We start from the raw sequence: 17,307 nt of genomic DNA, 5'->3' as shown, positions 1-17,307 counted from the left end.
CACTCTGTTCCCATGGAAGTCAATGGTGCCACTCTCGTTGTCTTCGGTGGGTGCAGATTCAGCCAAACGACGAGTCCTGGGCAGAAGACCTAGCACTCTCTCCCATCAGCTTAAAGCATCTTCACTAGAATCGCTAACTGGGACAGCTGCGCTGATGCGAGTTTGCGGTGTAGACCTGAGGTTTGTTGTTAAAACTCAGTGAGGTTCTCCTCTTTCTTTACATCGATGTTACTTCATTGACATCTGTGGATTTACTCCTGGTTTGCACTGATGTGACTGAGTGGGGACTCAGAACCCAGAGGCCTTGGTTACTAAAAAACCCAAGACAACGCATGCTTTAGCCTCCAGTAGGTCACTGGCCAGAAGATTGATCTCATTCATGGCAATGCTTGAAATGTTTGCAGGGTTTCAGATGTGCAAGATGGTACCTGAATCTTCCCAGAAGTTCAGATATATAATAGCACTGTTAAGGGGGGAAACTGAGCTTGATTTGAGACCCATCTATCTTAAGAACATTTTCAAACATTTCCTCTGCAGTAGCGGCACCTATGTAATTACCCCAGTGAAAACCTCTACTGCAGAAACGTGTCACGCTGGTAAGTTAAGTGGCATTGCCCATCCAAAACTCACGCAAGACAAACCGTCTGTGCCGCACCATGCCATCCTGGGGTGTCTCTCTCACTTCCTTATGAAATGTATTATAATGATCTGATTTGCTGACGAGTTGTATAAGCCTTAAAGAAGGGAATTTGCAATGGTTTACTGACACCAGAAACCTTGAGAGCTGTCATGAATTCTTTCAACTGGAGCCCGGGAGTGCTCTGCTGCTAGGATCGTCAGGGTGGGATCATTATTTTTTCCTTATGCAGAGGAAGTATTGAAGTTGGAGCTAGTTTTTTCTCAGTCCCTTGAAAATGCCCCTCTTTTGTCTATTTACTGCACTGTATATAAGCATGTATTTTTTTAAGCTATCCATTGATAGTTCCTTTACCATGTCTCCTGTCTGCTTTTCCTTGTCAGGTCTGAGAAGAGTAGTGTTTCTGAAGACTGTGAACCAGGTGAGCAAGAAATAATTGCTGCTTTCTACTGAAAAAGTGTAATGGTGAGGGACAAAAAAAAAAAAAGGCCTAGTACCTTCTAATAAATATCAGATTTCCCCGGGAAGCAGATAAACTCTCCAGTTCTTTGGCTGAGATGATGACATGCCCATGAAATGCATTTGCTGAGTGCACACTCTCCCAGCAATGTGCTGCAGTTATGGCTGTTGTAATGAAACCTTTCAATACAAATGACAAAAGTGTAGCAAACATTGCTGCCTATCACGGCTCCCCATAGTGTATTATACTTTCCATTGTGTGGGGCTTGGAATCTCTGAATGCTTCTGTTGAATAGCTTATAGGAAGAGATATGTCCTGGGGAAGACAGTGCCTTCTATATTGTGTATTTTGATGTGCAATAAACAATTCTGTGAATCTCTGTATGAGGAATGTTGTGTGTGTCTTGTGCGTGTACACACACACACACACACACACACAGATGGGCATATGCTCCCTCTTTAAAATGAGCCCATCTGAGTGGGAATGCATCATTATTTAAAAACAAATACAAAAGATAATAACAACAAGAATACCTACCCAGGAGTGTAAGCTGAATAATGGTGGGAAAAAGCCTGAGAAAATAGACCAGACTCATTCTGTGCCCTGACGGCCTACAGACTGTGGCTCTCCTCATATACTAGTGGGAAGTGTGAATTACAGTCAAGGATCCTTTCTAGAGAGCTTCCTTTAGACACATCTCTGAAACCTTTTTGACGTGAATTGATCGTCACAATACCCCTTGGAGGCAGATAAGTGAGTAAGTATTTTCCCCATTTCACAGATAGGGAAGCAGAGATACTCGTCCTATGGCCTTTTGGGCAGGCCTTGATGCAACAGAACACTTTGACGATAATGGGACTTAAACACGTGCTTAAATGTGCTGCGGAATTGGAGCCCTATTTACTGAGGCCTTCTCTACCAGAAGAAATTGCCCTACTTTGTTTCCGGTAGAATTTTAAACCAGAATAGTTAAACTGGTGCAACAGGCTATGAACACACTCTTATTGTGGTTTTAAACCAGGCTTACTTCAGTTTGGTTTAAATCGAATAGGAATCGGTTTAAGATGAAGTGAAATAAGCCATCCTTAAACTGAAATCAGAACATCTATATAGGGGTTTGATCATTTAACTAAATCCAGTTTAGAAAGTGATTTAAATTAAACTGGTGCAGTTTTCTCATATAGATAAAGCCTTATCCTTTCTCTGCCTCAGTTTTCCTATCTATACAATGGGGTTAGTGATGGTTACCTACATGTGCAATGTGCTTTGAGACTTATGGGTGAAGTGCTAAGCATCGTTATTAGCCATAGGTTACTGTCTAGAATCTAACATGCGGGCAATGAGGATTTTTCCTTCCCGTGCACTGATAGTGGCCAGTTACTGTGTTTCATGCCTCCGACTATTTTTTTTCTCTTGCTAGGTACCTCAGCAGAACTGAGTGGGATCAGACATATCAAAATAGAGCCAGATGAGCTGGACATCATTCAAATCACCGTTCCAGGTAAAATCTAAAACTTTTGAATTGCTCAGAAATATCTAGGCAAAGAACATTGGCCTTAGATTGCACTGCGTGAAGGTTTTGCTTTGGGAAAGGCAGGTTGCAGGAAATTGGGATGTCTCCTCATCTCACTTTCTTTTAGGATGAATTTCACCCCCAAATCCCTTTCGAAAGTCAAGTTCCAGCTGTGCATCAGAAGTTAGCTGATTTCTTGGGAAGGCCTTTGGGATAACACAGGGCTTTGTTTTTCCAAGGGCTTGTTCTGTGTCAGTTCATTTTATGCCTTTCACCCTGTCCCAGTCCCACCTCTGGCCAGGCAGGCTGGGAGCAGACTCTTCTGGAGCGGATGCTAACACTGCTCTTTAGGTGATAAGCAAGAAGCACTGAGATGATAGGTGACCATTGCCTTCCTCTGTCCCTGTGCTCTCCACCCAATCCCCAGTGAGTATCCCTGTCCCCATTTACAAAGGTGGGAACTGAGACACAGAAAGTTAACTTATTTGTCCCAGGTCACGTATCAAATCCATGGCAGGACTGAGAGTAGAATCCAGATTTTCTGACTCCCAGCCCTGTGCAAAGAAAGCCATAGACCTTCTTGCTTTTAGAGGGAGCAAATTGGAAACAGTGGTTGCAGCCTGTTGGGGAAGAATATGGAGTGGGTCTGGAAGGGATTTTAAAGTGACCTCACTTTAAATTGTCTCTGTCGATTTATTCTGGAGATGAACACCTATGGGGTGGATGCACCAGTGTGAAAAAAATGCTGTTAGGCTGATCCCTTTAAATTGTGGCCTCCGCGTTTCTATAGCACTGTGCATTGGCTCCTGAGGGTGTAATTGGATCATGAGCCTATTAAAAGCTGGTGTTCTATCGTCGCTTCTGTCTCTCATTAGCTGATATGCCCTGTAGGACCACTGGTGACGTCTCTGCAGCCTGCATCTGGCTAGGGCTTATCATTGTACAAGTGAATAAATAGTAGCTCCAAGCAACCAGTTGTAAGGCTACCAAGCTGCCAGTGAGCAATCAGTGATGCACATATGCTAGATAGTCTTGTTTCAATCACACACACACACACACACACACACAACTAAACGTAGCAGGGTCTAGAATTGTTCTCAGTTACACTGGTAGGGTGGACCACACATTTGCTGCCCCCTGTCTTGGCATGACCCACCCTAAGAAGGTGTCCTGCTGGAGGGAAGAGCAATGACTTCAGATCTCCAGGGATTACCTAGAGTGGGTTCCCCAGGCAGAACCAGTGAGACTTAGTCCTCTGGGACTTAGCGGAGCTGGCAGCAGGCGGAGGTCAATGAGGGCCCATCAGGCCAGATAAAAAAGGCTGGCGGCTTTTCCAAGGGGCCAGTTCTGGATGAAGCCCGGGACAGGGAAGGCTCACTCTCCTTGTCCTAACCCAAGTAACCTGGCCTGACCAGGCCTCTCCCCTTGATAGGATTTTCTCTGTGAAGATCTAGTTATGGTCTTTACTGCCCAAGTGGCTATTTTGAGTTCAGATGTGGCTTCTTTTCTGTTAATGCCGGAAGGGGACTAGATGGAGAGCTGATCTGGCCAGAGGGCTAGGCCACAGAAGTGCCAGACCATTGTGGTGCTAGAAAGGAAGAACCCCTGAAAAGCTGTGTCCTGACACAAGGGGGCAATCTGGTACACGGCTGTAATTCCAAATTAACCCCTTTTGGCTTTATGCGGGTTACCATGGATTTATATCTGTGGAACTGAGAGCAGAACGTGGTCTCCCATCTTTTCTTTAGCCCTGGTGTTTGGCTATCCCGGCCTATTGAGTGTTGTTTTGGGGAACGTGTGCATGAGTGAATTAGATGGATCAGTTGGGTCAGGGGAAGGGGGCAGGTAGACAACGCAAGTTGGGTCAGGTGTGATCCAGCACAATAAGCATGTCGTTTTGGAGTAGACCGTGGAGAACGGGCTGAAAGGAGACATGCAGGATTGGACCCAGAGTGCATTCATGAGCCACTAACCTTTGGGGAGAGGATCACCCGGAAAAGCTGATGGGCTAACAGTCAGTGTTGGGATCCTCTACAGCAAAGTGGGTAAATAGTTTCTGAAGGCAAGACCACAAACATCACCTAATTTGTTTCCTGTCTGTTGTATAAGGTTGGAAGATCTCAAACCTCAAATGTTTATATTCCTGACCAGGGCACCAGTTCAGGAAAGCATCCCTGTTCAGGAGGGGTGGCTAAGCACATGCTTGAATCCCATTGAAATCACTGGGACCTAAGCACTTGCCCAAGGCCCAGATCCTAGGCACCTAACGCAGATTAATTTCAGTGGGAGATAGGCACCTAAATACCTTTGAGGATCTGGGCCCAAGTGCTTTCTTGCGTTGGGTCCTAGAGTTGTTGAGGAGCCAGTGGTCACAGGCCATAATGGGGACAGCAGCGTTGAAAACACTGGGTTCTGGAGAGTAAAGAGGAGAGATTACGAGTTTCCCTGAGGAAGGCTATTCCTTGGGTTGGTATTTATAGAGTTGTTACCTTAGCTAGGTAGTGCACCAAATGGTAGGAACATCTTAAGAGGTGATTAGTAAGGTGGATTTTCAATGTGTTTTACAAGCATTAACTACATAGTAACCTTGAGGGAATCAGAGCAAGAGCATGACTTTGAATGTGTCCAACTGGGAGGTGACGCTCTTGGGTAGAAATAATGCCCACGCTAGCTGTACTTCAGATGGTTCTGAATTAGAGCCACCTGTGTTAATCTGATGCAACTCCATTGAAGTTAATGGAGTCACTCTGGATTTTACACCAGTTTAATGAGAGCGGACTCTATCCCATAGTTAATAGAGAGGAAGGAAAAAGGATCTGGGTATATTGCTAGAGCAAACATTTTCAGCATGCCATGTAACAGGAGGAGAAGAAGGCTAATGGCTGGCATTAATAGGTGTATTTTATATAAATTTAAGGAAACTGAGTTATCCTAGTTTTTGAGCCCTGATTAGATGACACTTGGAGTTCAGAGTCCACATAAGGTAATAAAAATGGAAGGCCAGTATAGTTAAATTAGAGGGAGTACAGTTTAGGGCAAGGAAGATGATGAATAAAATGGTGGAGGAAACATTGATGAAATTTGGATTATTTATCCTTAGAGGAGGTGATTAAGTAGTGACCTGATTGAAGTATTTAAAGTAGCTAAAGGTTTATTTTAAAATTAAATTTGGAGATCTCTTTGAGGGCATTGGAGAGGCCAACACTAGAGGAGACAGGCTTAAATTAAGAGGGCATGTGTCTAAGAAAAATTAATGCTGCTTGACTCCACCGCCCGCTCCTCAGGTAGACCATTCCACCAACTCGCTGCCTCACTCCATAAAAGAATGCCTCCTTAAATTTTAAAGCCAGAATTGGACGTCTAGATATTAAGTCATCATGAAGCCATTTTTGGTCTTCACCCTTTGTGAGGCTTATGAGGAAACTTTTGCAGATGATGCTATTTTCCCCAATTTGGGAAGGTGGAGTGGGTTTTATAGATGTTTCAGATGTCCTCTTACAAGTGTTAAAGTGTATAGGAGAAAGATAGCAGAGGTGTTATCAAAACATTCCAGACACTGTGGCCCAGATCCTCAAAGATATTTAGGCGCTTAACTCCCATTTGAATGGGAATTAGATGCCTAAATACTTTTGAGGTTGTGGACCAGTGTGAGTAGTTCTGCTTCTGGTCCTACGTGCCCTTGTGACTGTGTAAGTGCATCCTTTATCAAAGCAACATGCAGAGGCTCATGTTGGGTAGGTTAGTTTTTCATGAATTCTTGTGGATGGACCATAAAGCTCTGAAGTCTGCTTCCAGGGACAGCGACTGGGCTGTCAGAACTGTCTTTGGTGCTTTGTTCACAGACCGATCCCCCGGTTCCGATGAAATGCACGACCCAGTGACCAGCCGCATGACTTCAGACGATTCCAACTACATGCTAGAAACAGTAACAGGTAATAAAAAAAAATAATAAACTGCTTGGAATCAGAAAGCTCGGAAATCCTACAAACATCCAAAAAGAAATGGAGTACAAATTTCAGGCCAAGCTTTACAATAATAGGAGCCTAAAGTCAGGGTCCTAATTCCACAGTTTTACACATCAGTAAGTGTTCTGACCTTTCAAAATTGCCAAGCACCCAGCAACTCCTATTGACCAGTAAGAACTGCTGGGTGGTCATCACTACTGAAATTGGGTCACTCATTTAGGAGCACAGATATGGAAATAGGAGCCTAAGAGGCTTCTGTCACTAAAAGTCTTGGCCTAAACATGTAGCCTTGTTGCTCTGAAGCCGCCTTAACTGTGTCCAATAGAAAACACGTTTGATAATCCAGAGGCGAAGTGTGTCAAATATTTGTTTATTTTTTCCCCCCGTGGCATATTTAAATATTGTCATTGTTATTATTTATATTAAAATAATGCCAAGACTGGGATCCCACTGTACTAGGTGCTGCACAGAGTAAGGGACAGTTCCTGCCCCGTGGACTCGTCATCTAAAAATAGATGTAAGCTCTTTGGGGCAGGGAGTATGTTTTTTGTGGTGTTTGTACAGCGCCTAGCACCACGGGGCTCCTAGGTGCTGCAATAATAAATAACCGTAATAACGAAATAGGCAACAGGTGGAGAGGAATCAGAGGGACAGAGGGAAGTGACTTTGTTCAAGGACATTCCACGGGGCGAAATGGATGTAAGATCCCATGCCATAAGCCCCATTAGGTGGAGAAGACATGCTGCTGGGAGGGAAGGCCCCCTGGTTTTCATGGCACATGTGGCTGGCAATTTGCAGAAGCCAGAAGGAATCGTAATGAGCACTATGTGAAAGGCAAAGTAAGATGGGAAAACAGTCGAATAAAAAGCACAGTCAACAAGGGCCTTTCCTTGAGGGTTAATGTTTGTAACATGAAAGCAGAATCATTTAATGTAATCGAGAGAGACTAACGAGAAAAGGTTGTGGCCCAGATTCAACCTAGACCTCTTCTGACCTTCCCCAAAGGCAGCTCCCTACAGCCTAAGTAGCCCCTCTTATAGCCTTTGCTCTGGGGACCTGTGAAAGGAGATGTGAATCTGAGCCAAGATAAACCCCTTGCTCGCTGGGGACCAGACCGTGCCCTTACAGACTGTCAGAAAGATGGACCAGAAGGCATGTCCTGTGTCACTCAGCTTTGTGCTCTGTTGACTGAAGTGGGGGGGAGGGGCAGTCCCCAAACTTCTCTGCTTTATGAGTTCTGTTCTCTGGGAAATGCTGGCTATACACTGGACTGTTTTTCCCAGCATAGGAGGAATATACTCCATTTAGCTAGCTAGCGCATCTGGCTGTATCTTCATCCCTCATTCTAGCCTCAAGCAAATTCTCATGCCTGCTCCTTGAGGTGTCTTGGGAAACGTTGACTGATTTATGCAAGAGAAACTGCTAAACCTTTGCTTTCCTTCCAGTTTCAGATAAAGAGCCCAGCCAGGACTTAAGACACGAAGAAAAGCCGATGGAAGGTAAGAGTGAATTTGTAATAAAAGCAGGCCAGCTTATCCTCTGAGAATCTCAGGTTTGTTTAAAGCCTGATTAAAACAGCTGTATTTTATTATGATTTGTATGATCAAAGGGCCCAGTCAGGGACCAGGACCCTATTTTGCTAGTGCTGTACAAACACAGAACAAAAAGACAGTCACTGCCCCAGCGAGCTCCCAATCTGAGTATAAAACAAGAAAAAACAGATGGCTGCATTGGGTGGACCTTCTAAATTCTTGGCAAGGTAATTAGCTTCCCAGCCACCCTGTTCAGAAGCGCATCTCTGTATTTCAATGACTAGATCGTCAGATCTATCCTGATTGGTTGTATATCAACGTCACTCCATTGACGTTAGTGAAATCACTTCAGTTTGTACCAGCTGAGAATTGATCCCAGCAAATTTACTTGCCATAGGCGCCAACTTTCTCTGGTGTCAGTGGGTGCCTGCCCCTCCCGCCCCTGGCCCCGCCTTGACTCCACCCCATCCCCGCCCCCAAAGTCCCCACCCTAACTCCGCCCCCTCCCTGCCCCTATTGGATCCCTTTTCCAAATCCCCGGCCCCGCCTCTTCCCCCAGCGCGCCGCGTTCCCCCTCCTCCCCCCTCCCTCCCTGCCCCGTGAATCAGCTGTTTTGCGGCGCAAGCGCTGGGAGGGACGGGGGAGAAGCAGGACGCAGCGGCGCACTCGCGGAGGAGGTGGAGGTAAGCTGGAGCAGGGGGGCAGGGCAGGGCCACGGGGAGCTGCTGGTGAGTGCTGAGCACCCATCAATATTTTTTCGTGGGTGCTCCAGCCCCGGAGCACCCACGGACTCAGCGCCTATGGTATCAGCTGCAGGTTTGGGGGTTATTTTTTAAGTATAAATTGCAGTGATGCACTGTCTGATTAAATCCTTTACTATTGGTAGTCTGTCCAAGTCATGTCACTAAGAGCTTGATTGTGTGCTCACTGAGGTTAGTAGCAAAGCTCCCGTTGACTTAAATGATGCAGGAGCAAGCCCTGAATTAGCAGAGGCTGTACAGCTCCCCAAAGTGAGAAATATTGGCCATCCCAGTCAGCTGTTCATCTGGCCACAGAGTAGCGTGGAGGTTAGTAGTGAAGGCGGGGAATGCCTTCCTGACTGCCGCTGGACCAGAGACTAAATGAACAACAAAAATGGAAACAACTCTTCAGGGTTTGGAGCACAACTTCTCAGTGTTGTTTCAGTGTTGTGTCATAGGCCTGTTTATCTCTAAGTGGTCCAAACATGAAGTCTTCAGGCTTGGAAAATGAGTCATGTGTTGTGTTGGAGTGAAGGGAGAGAGATTGAAAACGGAGAGATTACAGAACAATGTGAGAGTGGTGTGAACTTTGATTCAGGTCACATGTGCCTTGTATCGAAGGTTACCCCTTTTTATTTTCCTGAAAATGGCGGTGTTAATTCTTGAGGACTTGATAATTATCCATACAGTTTATTCTAGTCTATATAATAATATTATTTGTCAGAGAGGCAGCATGGTCTAGTAGGTACAGCACCGATGAGTGAGTCAGGAGACCTGTGTTCTAGTCCCGGATCGGCCCTGACCTACTGTGTAACCTTGGGCAAACCACTTCCCCTCCGTGCCTCTGCTTCTCCTCCCACCCTTTGTCGGTCTTGGCTATTTAGATTGTAAACATTCTGGGACAGAGATTGCGTCTGCTCTGTGTATGTACAGCACCAGCACAATGGTGCCCTGATCTCAGTTGGGACCTGTAATACAAACTAGAATAATAAATATATGGCACTGCATCTTTTTGAATGGGTTCATTTTGATCCCATTGTTCCTTTCTAATTATCTCCAAAACTGATGTTCTTCCTGCATAAGAACAGCCATACTGGGTCAGACCAATGGTCCGTCTAGCCCAGTATCCTATCTTTTGACAGTGGCCTGTGACAGATGCTTCAGAGGGAATGAACAGAATAGTACAATTTCAAGTGATCCATCCCCTGTCGTCCAGTCACCTGCTTCTGGAAGTTGGAGGTTTAGGGGCACCTGGAGCATAGGGTTGCATCCCTGGCCATCTTGGCTAATAGCCACTGATGGATCTATCCTCCATGAGCTTATCTAATTCTTTTTTGAACCCAGTTATACTTTTCATCCCATGGGAATGAGTGCCATAGGTTGACTGTGTGGACTATATGGCTAAAAATTAAAGGACAGAGCCTGTCTTTTAACCTCTCTTAAATAGTTACATTGTTGGTAAATTGACTTTTACCTGAATTTTTAATTTTTAACCTGATACTGTGTGGATGAGACATTTTTAAACAAATAATTACCCGTGTTTGTGCCTGAGCTTATGGTACTTTTGTTCTGCCGCCATTAGTCAGCAAGAGGAACTCAGCTGAACCAAAAGTATTGGGCTGAGTGGATAATAACAGCAAGAAATCCTGTTGCCATAAATATGACGAGATCGACTAGTAGCATGTACGGAAAGAAACAAGCCATTTTAAAACAACAACATACTTGTGAAAATAGAGAGCCGATATGAATGAAAATCATGACACTTCCCACTGGGTGTGACACAGGGAGATGAAAGGATATCAATATATAGATAAATAAATAAAACCGCACGGGAGAAATAAATTATATCACCATCAAGAATGAGACAGATGCAAAACAATGTAATTGAGGAATCCTTCCTACCCCTCTGTGATTCCATTCACATCATGCAGTGCACGCTATGATCTGACACAGTACTGCCGCCTCTGAAAAATACCTGGCCCGTCAACCTATAGCACCGAGTCTCCGATGTTGCCCTAGGGCTGAAGGAGACTGGGAAAACCCATCTTGCCTGGGAGCTGAGATCAGCTTCACTGGTCACAAGAGCCACTTGATCTTTTGTCAGCTGTGGGGCTTGCCAGTGACTCTTCATGATGTCGCTCCCCCATTCCTGGTGCGGATGGAGTTTGGTGGCAGCTGCTGCAAGGAATGGCACTGGCTTTAAAGGAGCAGAGGTTTTAAGAGGGCCTCTCCAGGTCAGTGGAGAATAGGGCTGTCCCTACAGCTTTATTGTACGTCCCTGGGGTTAGAGGTGGTTTATTTGTCAGTGTGTTTCTCTTGTTTTCCAGATGGCCTAGGTGACGTTTTAAGTCATTTGAGGAAACAAGTGGAAACTTTGTTCAACACGCGATACGGTAAGATGTTCATTAGCCATCATTCTTAATGCTGAGCGCCGGTCTCTGCCTTAGGGAGCTAAGAATTTAGCTAATTGTTCAGAGCTGTCACCTACTATTTCCAAACCGGTTGTTGCCTGAACGTGAAGTCTAATTTGTTCATTTGCTATCTGCTGGGCTTACAAATGCATTGGGATTCTCACTGGACCTTGCTATTGCAACTCTTCCTCTTGATTTCCTGAAAAAAAAACCTCTCTAGCTGGCTACTACCTGCCCATGAATTGCCTCAGTGACCCACAGACTTTCTACCACAGTGGAAAAGGGCTGGAGTATTTTCCTTTTCTGTTGTTTGAAAATGTCAGGAAGCCTTTTCAATCAGATTGCTCTGGAGTGTGCCAAGGTATTTGGGGGGGGGGAGATTGTAAAAGGTCATCAGTGGAGTACAGCAGGGTGGTCCAGTGGATAGAGCATTGGACTGAGAGCCAGGAAACCTGGATTCCATTCTTACACCGTGTATCCTTGAGAAACTCATCTGAGTCCCGATTTTCAAAAGTGCTTCCCACTTCTCCTGGGAAAATGCCATTCACTTCCACAGTGTCCCCCGCTCAGTAAAATAGGGCCCTGGTCTGCCCATTTAAACAAAGTGTGTGGAGATCTCTGGGTAAAAAGCCCTATGAAAAGCTGCTAAGCATTTTTGTGTGTTTTTATTACTGTGCAGGAGTTTGTATCGGATCTTGATTGAGTTCAGGGTGAACGTGGGGCACGTTCTCACACACACACACACACACACACACACACACACACACACACACACACACACACACACACACACACACACACACACACACACACACACACACACACACACACACACACACACACACACACACACACACACACACCAGAAAGGGACATGGAAAATTACAAGAACCTTTTGAGAATAAACAAAGTTTTCTGGGCCTGTCACAACCAGAATGTCACAAACACCAGAAGCGGAGCAGGGGAGCTGCAACCCTTAAGCTGCTATGGGCAAGTTTTTTGCTGGAGAAACACCCTCCACTGAGCTGAGCTCTTGGCAGTTAAAAGAAAGAGGAAATGGGATTTCAAATGTGTTTAAAAATGTACTTATTTGTCATGTTAAGGCTAAACCTTCCATTCTGTGGATTGAATTAGGAACTTAAAATGGGTTGTTGGGTGGTTGAGGTTATTTGTGGTGGGTGGTGGTGGGGTCATGGGGTTTTTATACGTATTTAGAAAGCATATCAGTTCCACATTAAGTGTGGGCGGCTTTAGATCAGAAGGAATCTTTAAAACAGGAAGAGCTTTCTAGGATGGTTGAAACAAATTGGTTTGCCATTGTTCTGCAAGACTGAAATGATCTGTAGAGAGGTTCTGTTCCTGGTGACGCTAGTTTATTAAAAAGCTTTAGACTTAACAATAAGGTTTCCAGTGGGAACTGGATTACTCCCAGGTTTGGCAATGGGTAGAGCCTGTCAACTCCAAATTGCTAGCTCATGTTCAGCCCAGGGTCTTATTTTTTTTCTTTTTGACCAAAAGCTGTTGCTCTGTGATGGCTGTTCAGCAGCCTATTGGCTGGATTTTCAAAAGAGCTGAGCTCCCAATGAATACAATGGAGAAATCCCCACTTTCTCCACAGAGAACAATGAGGGGGAGCTGCTGTGAGCCAAGCGCTTTTGAATCTTGAGCCATGTGTGAAATGAGCTTGTGTCCTCAGTCTGGTTCCTAGTGGACGAGTGTCCTCATCACAAAAGCACTGCAAGTGTTGTCACTAACTACCACCCTTGGTGCTAGCTTCAGTGGAGTGGCCGGGAGCTGCGCTCTCGCCCTTCAAAGTTGTCCCTCCACATCAAAGTTAAGGCGTCTTGGTAGGGCATGTTTAGATACACGGAGGATTCCAGTCACCAGGCCTGTCAGTCCAGTGCCTTTCACCAGCATTAAGTTCTCCCAGACCACCTCTATAACAGTAGAAAGTTACCTAAGACCACTCTAGAACTTGGTTCTTGACTGTGTATAGCCATGGCTTGGCCTGTGTAACCCGGTGGTGAGTGCATGTGATATGGGCAGCTCTGTGCTGATCTGCAGAGGATAGGAGTCTGTGACAGCCCCAGGTGGGGAGCCTGAGCTCTCTAGCTCAAGTTGTAGCCGTTTGTGCATTTAGCTGTGGCAGTCCCCAGTTCAAAAGCTGGTGTGTTGGTCAAGATGGCCCAGGGGGAGGCCTGTAATACACCCCTCCGGGGGGTTAAATTTGCACTACAAAACTGTCACAATATGGTGATTCTGTGTGCAATTCCTCCTTCTGTTCCAGAAATCAGGCAATTGCAGAGAGAGGATACAGACATGGGGGTCCCTATTGCTTTAAGAGAGTGTCTCCCAACGTTTTCAGGAACAAGTACATTATTGAGAGGCAGGTTACATGTTACGTTTAACAAGCAAATTCAGAAGACAACCCAGGATCGTTTAGTAGATTTTTCTCTTTTCCATAGGGTGCTCTACAGTCTGTATGACTCAGGTTCATAAAGACACGCCCAGGAGGAAGTGTGTGTGTGTGTGTGTGTGTGTGTGTGTGTGTGTAAACCTCCCCCCAAAACATAGGGTGTGATGTCAGTTTTACTTGGGCCCAACTTGAAGGCCAAATGAACTAATGAGACTTGATCCTTACTCAGCTAAAGCCATAGGAATTTCGGAGCCTGTCAAAGTCCCCTACGCCAAGTTCCTGATGTACCCAGAAGACCTGTTTGTGGTGGGTTTGCCTGAAGGCATCTTACTCCGGCGTCCTAACTGCTTTGGGATTGCAAAGCTGAAAAAGATACTGCAAGCTAGCAACAGCATCCAGTTTGTCATTAAGAGGTAAGGCAAGTCTGGTGAACCTCTTATTGGTACAGTATCTGCAAATCTCTCCGGGAGGCTGCACCTTATGCTACTGTTTGTGCTTTTACTTCTAAAGAAGAGACCTGTGTCCCATAAATTACCTGGAACACATCCGGAGCTTGATCTTCTGCAATGAATGTTCCCTATGAAAGCGATCAGATGGTTACTTTGGTTGAACAATTGCTCAAAGGAAGCGATGATATCGTTGACCTCCTCCTCATGCGCTTTGCGGGGGGGGGTGGGGGGGGTGGCACTGCCTGGCTCAGAGGATTTGTAATAGGATACAAAGCTTGTCACCTTCAAGTCTCTGGGTCAAGTGCTACGTAGGTCATTGCTATTGGAGTCCAAAGTCATTGCCTGGAGGGAAGCGCTGACTGCAGAACTTCCCTGGAAGTGTGGATTGATGCATTTGAATTTGCAGGATGTGAGGCTATGTGACAGTCTTGTGTTTATATAAGGCCTTTCCTCCAGAATTACAACAAAGCCGTGTACAGACTGATCGTATAAAACTATTTGTATATATGTATAACCTGCTGGCTGAGTATGTTAGGTTTCCATCTAGTGGCTGGTGCATATATTGGATAAAGGCCTGCTGTTACTGCCAGCTGATGGAGTTGTTTCTTTGGCTCTGACAGTAGAAGACTCTGCTTTTAGTGCTGAACATCCCAGGTTCCATCTCCACTAGTAACAAGGATGTGTTTGAGGGTGGGGGGGACTGTGACATACACATGCATCGGTTTTTAGCCACAACTAAAATAGAGCAACTGTTAAAGCAGCCAACGGCAACACGGCACAACAGCGTAGGCCAGGAAGGAGAGAAGAATTCTGTACCCAGTAGAAACTGCAGTTATAATTTGTCCATAAATGCTGAGGTCAATGCTGAGGAAAGCACCACAGGATAGTCCGTGACCACAAATGGGCAGAGGCTTGGTTTTACATCTCGTGACAGGCCGCACCTCCAGCAATTGAATGCTTCGTAACACCATGCCAGGACATTATAGCAGTGTGGAATTAAATGGAGGAAATCACTTTACTGCATCAGCAGCAAAACTTCCTGCAGCACCTAAGATTTTCAAAGCCACTGAGGGGAATTAAATTTTATAACCCCCATTAATTTCAATGGCAGGCTGGCATCTAACTCCCCTAGGTGGAGGTCTCCCATCTAAGTGCTAATCCAGCCTAGCTCTTCTTATCTTAGATGACCTGATTTAATCACAGCTGTAGGTGGTATAATTGCAGGCCTTTAGCTTTGTAGAAATCCAATTTAAGATTGTGTTTTATTTCCCCAACCAGATGAAATAAATTGATGATAAAACATCTAAGCTTGACTGGATGAGAGGGGGCACAGAGGAGATGTTGGAACACGTTCTCTGGTCCTGCCCAGTTACAGATTTTTAGGGTCAGAGTTCAAGAGATGTCTGGTATTTATGCCTCAAACACCTTTTACTGTCTGTCTCGGAATGATTCCAAATTCTGGATCCTCTGGCTTGCTAAGGAAGTGGTATTAGTGCTTACGTTCTGGCTGCTAGACATGTGTTAATCTGCTCTTGGGCACAACCTCTCCCTCGCAGATGAGGGGACTAGTGGAGGCAAGGCTGGATGACCGCTGAAATGGAAAATAAAAGTTGGGCGCAGAATTTGGTTGGCATCCAACCAATACTTGATCTGCAAACTAACAGCAGGTTTGGCATTTGTGATTTGTCTTATCACCTGTCCCACTCCTTCAAATCTACTTCTCTGTAGTATATCTCTAAACACCTGTATGTGGGGTTTGTAACAGGTACCAGGGTCCTATCCTGGTTCATTTTTTATCATAAATAAAATTTTCTGCACTGCATTGTCTATGGAGAGGAACTGCATTGTACTTGCATGCAATAGAAGACGCTCAGCAGCTCTGAACTTAATCTTATCCCATAGGGCTGGTCTACACTGCCGCGCTAGTTCGGCGGCTGGGGATCGAAGTTCCGGGTTCGATTTATCGCGTCTGGTGTGGACGCGATAAATCGAACCAGGAAGTGCTTGCCGTCGACTGCGGTACTCCAGCTGAACGAGAGGAGTACCGCGGAGTCGACGGGGAGCCTGCCTGCCGCGTGTGGACCGCGTCTGAACCGCGGTAAGTTCGAAGTAAGGTATGTCGAATTCAGCTACGTTATTCACGTAGCTGAATTTGCGTACCTTACTTCGACTTGGGGGGTAAGTGTAGACCAAGCCATAGGGTGTTACACTGGCTCTCTGAAGACTCTTCTGGCATGAAAATGATTTTCAAGCTTGCCTTGTTGTACTGCAAGAGGTTTAAAATTGCATTAGCCAGATGTGTGTGTTGGGTTCGTGGGCACGAGTGTTATCCTAGGGGACAGATTGTAGTAGTAAGAACTTGAAGGTTTACAGGAATGGATCCTCACTCACTCTTCATCTTGTTTTTTCAATGTTTTCCAGACCAGAGCTTCTTGCTGAGGGAGTGAAGGAGACTACCTCTGACAGCCCAGGAGCTATGGGTAGGATTCTGAAACTTACAGATAACCCGGGCATCAATAATGAAGCGTGAAAGGAATCAGAACAGTTTCCAAAGCACTGCATTCCTTCCCCTACCTCTGTAGTCTTTTAGGCCTGACTTCTCAGAGTGCTGTGAACGCATTCAGTGCAGTGGGAGCTGCGGACGCCCAGCAGCTCTGAAAATTAGAGCCTTGTTTGTTATTGCTTCAGTTGCACAGGTAGTCCTAATGCTTCCTGCTGTGTCCCTTGTCTTTGCAGCCAGCGAGAGAGACTCCAGTGACTCCCTTGTCGATGACGCTGTGAAGAGACAGGGCTTTCAAGGTAAGAGTGGGCAGCATCTGGAAAGATCTCCTGAGTCTGAAGTGCATTTAAAAGAGCTTTTCCATGTCAGTCTTCTATAAACCCACAGGGGGGTTGGAATGTACTTGGCTATGGCTATGGGGAGATGAGAGGGCAGTACTACACCTCTTGTTAATATATCTTTGTATAGTGGCATTTACAGCATGGAGCCAATGCCTGTCTGTCTAGGTACTAGTATGGTCCCCATCAGCACAGTATTGGGACATGCCACGGTCACTAATGTATATATCTGCACAACACTGCTGGGAGGGAGGGAAGTGTTATCACCCCATTTCCCAGATGTGGAAAATGAGGCCCAGACATAACAATGACTTGTCAGACACACAGCCTGCAGTGGGGCAGATAA

At 45.5% G+C, this 17,307-nt stretch overlaps 1 protein-coding gene across 1 annotated transcript in view; it reads left to right on the top strand.

The window, feature by feature from the left end:
- The window catches only part of GTF2IRD1 (GTF2I repeat domain containing 1), a 106,361-nt gene that overhangs the window by 48,657 nt on the left and 40,397 nt on the right, over positions 1 to 17,307 (top strand). Inside the window, exons 11-18 of the mRNA XM_065418266.1 lie at positions 1,021 to 1,058; positions 2,518 to 2,598; positions 6,453 to 6,542; positions 8,027 to 8,074; positions 11,175 to 11,240; positions 13,904 to 14,087; positions 16,545 to 16,588; positions 16,860 to 16,922. Of these exons, the coding sequence (XP_065274338.1) occupies positions 1,021 to 1,058; positions 2,518 to 2,598; positions 6,453 to 6,542; positions 8,027 to 8,074; positions 11,175 to 11,240; positions 13,904 to 14,087; positions 16,545 to 16,588; positions 16,860 to 16,922 (614 nt within the window). The remainder of the gene's footprint in view (positions 1 to 1,020; positions 1,059 to 2,517; positions 2,599 to 6,452; positions 6,543 to 8,026; positions 8,075 to 11,174; positions 11,241 to 13,903; positions 14,088 to 16,544; positions 16,589 to 16,859; positions 16,923 to 17,307) is intronic.

This window comes from Emys orbicularis, chromosome 17 (assembly GCF_028017835.1).
Source record: "Emys orbicularis isolate rEmyOrb1 chromosome 17, rEmyOrb1.hap1, whole genome shotgun sequence".
NCBI lineage: Eukaryota > Metazoa > Chordata > Testudines > Emydidae > Emys > Emys orbicularis.
Note: the sequence above shows the minus strand (reverse complement) of the source record. Positions and strands in the feature narration are given on the sequence as shown.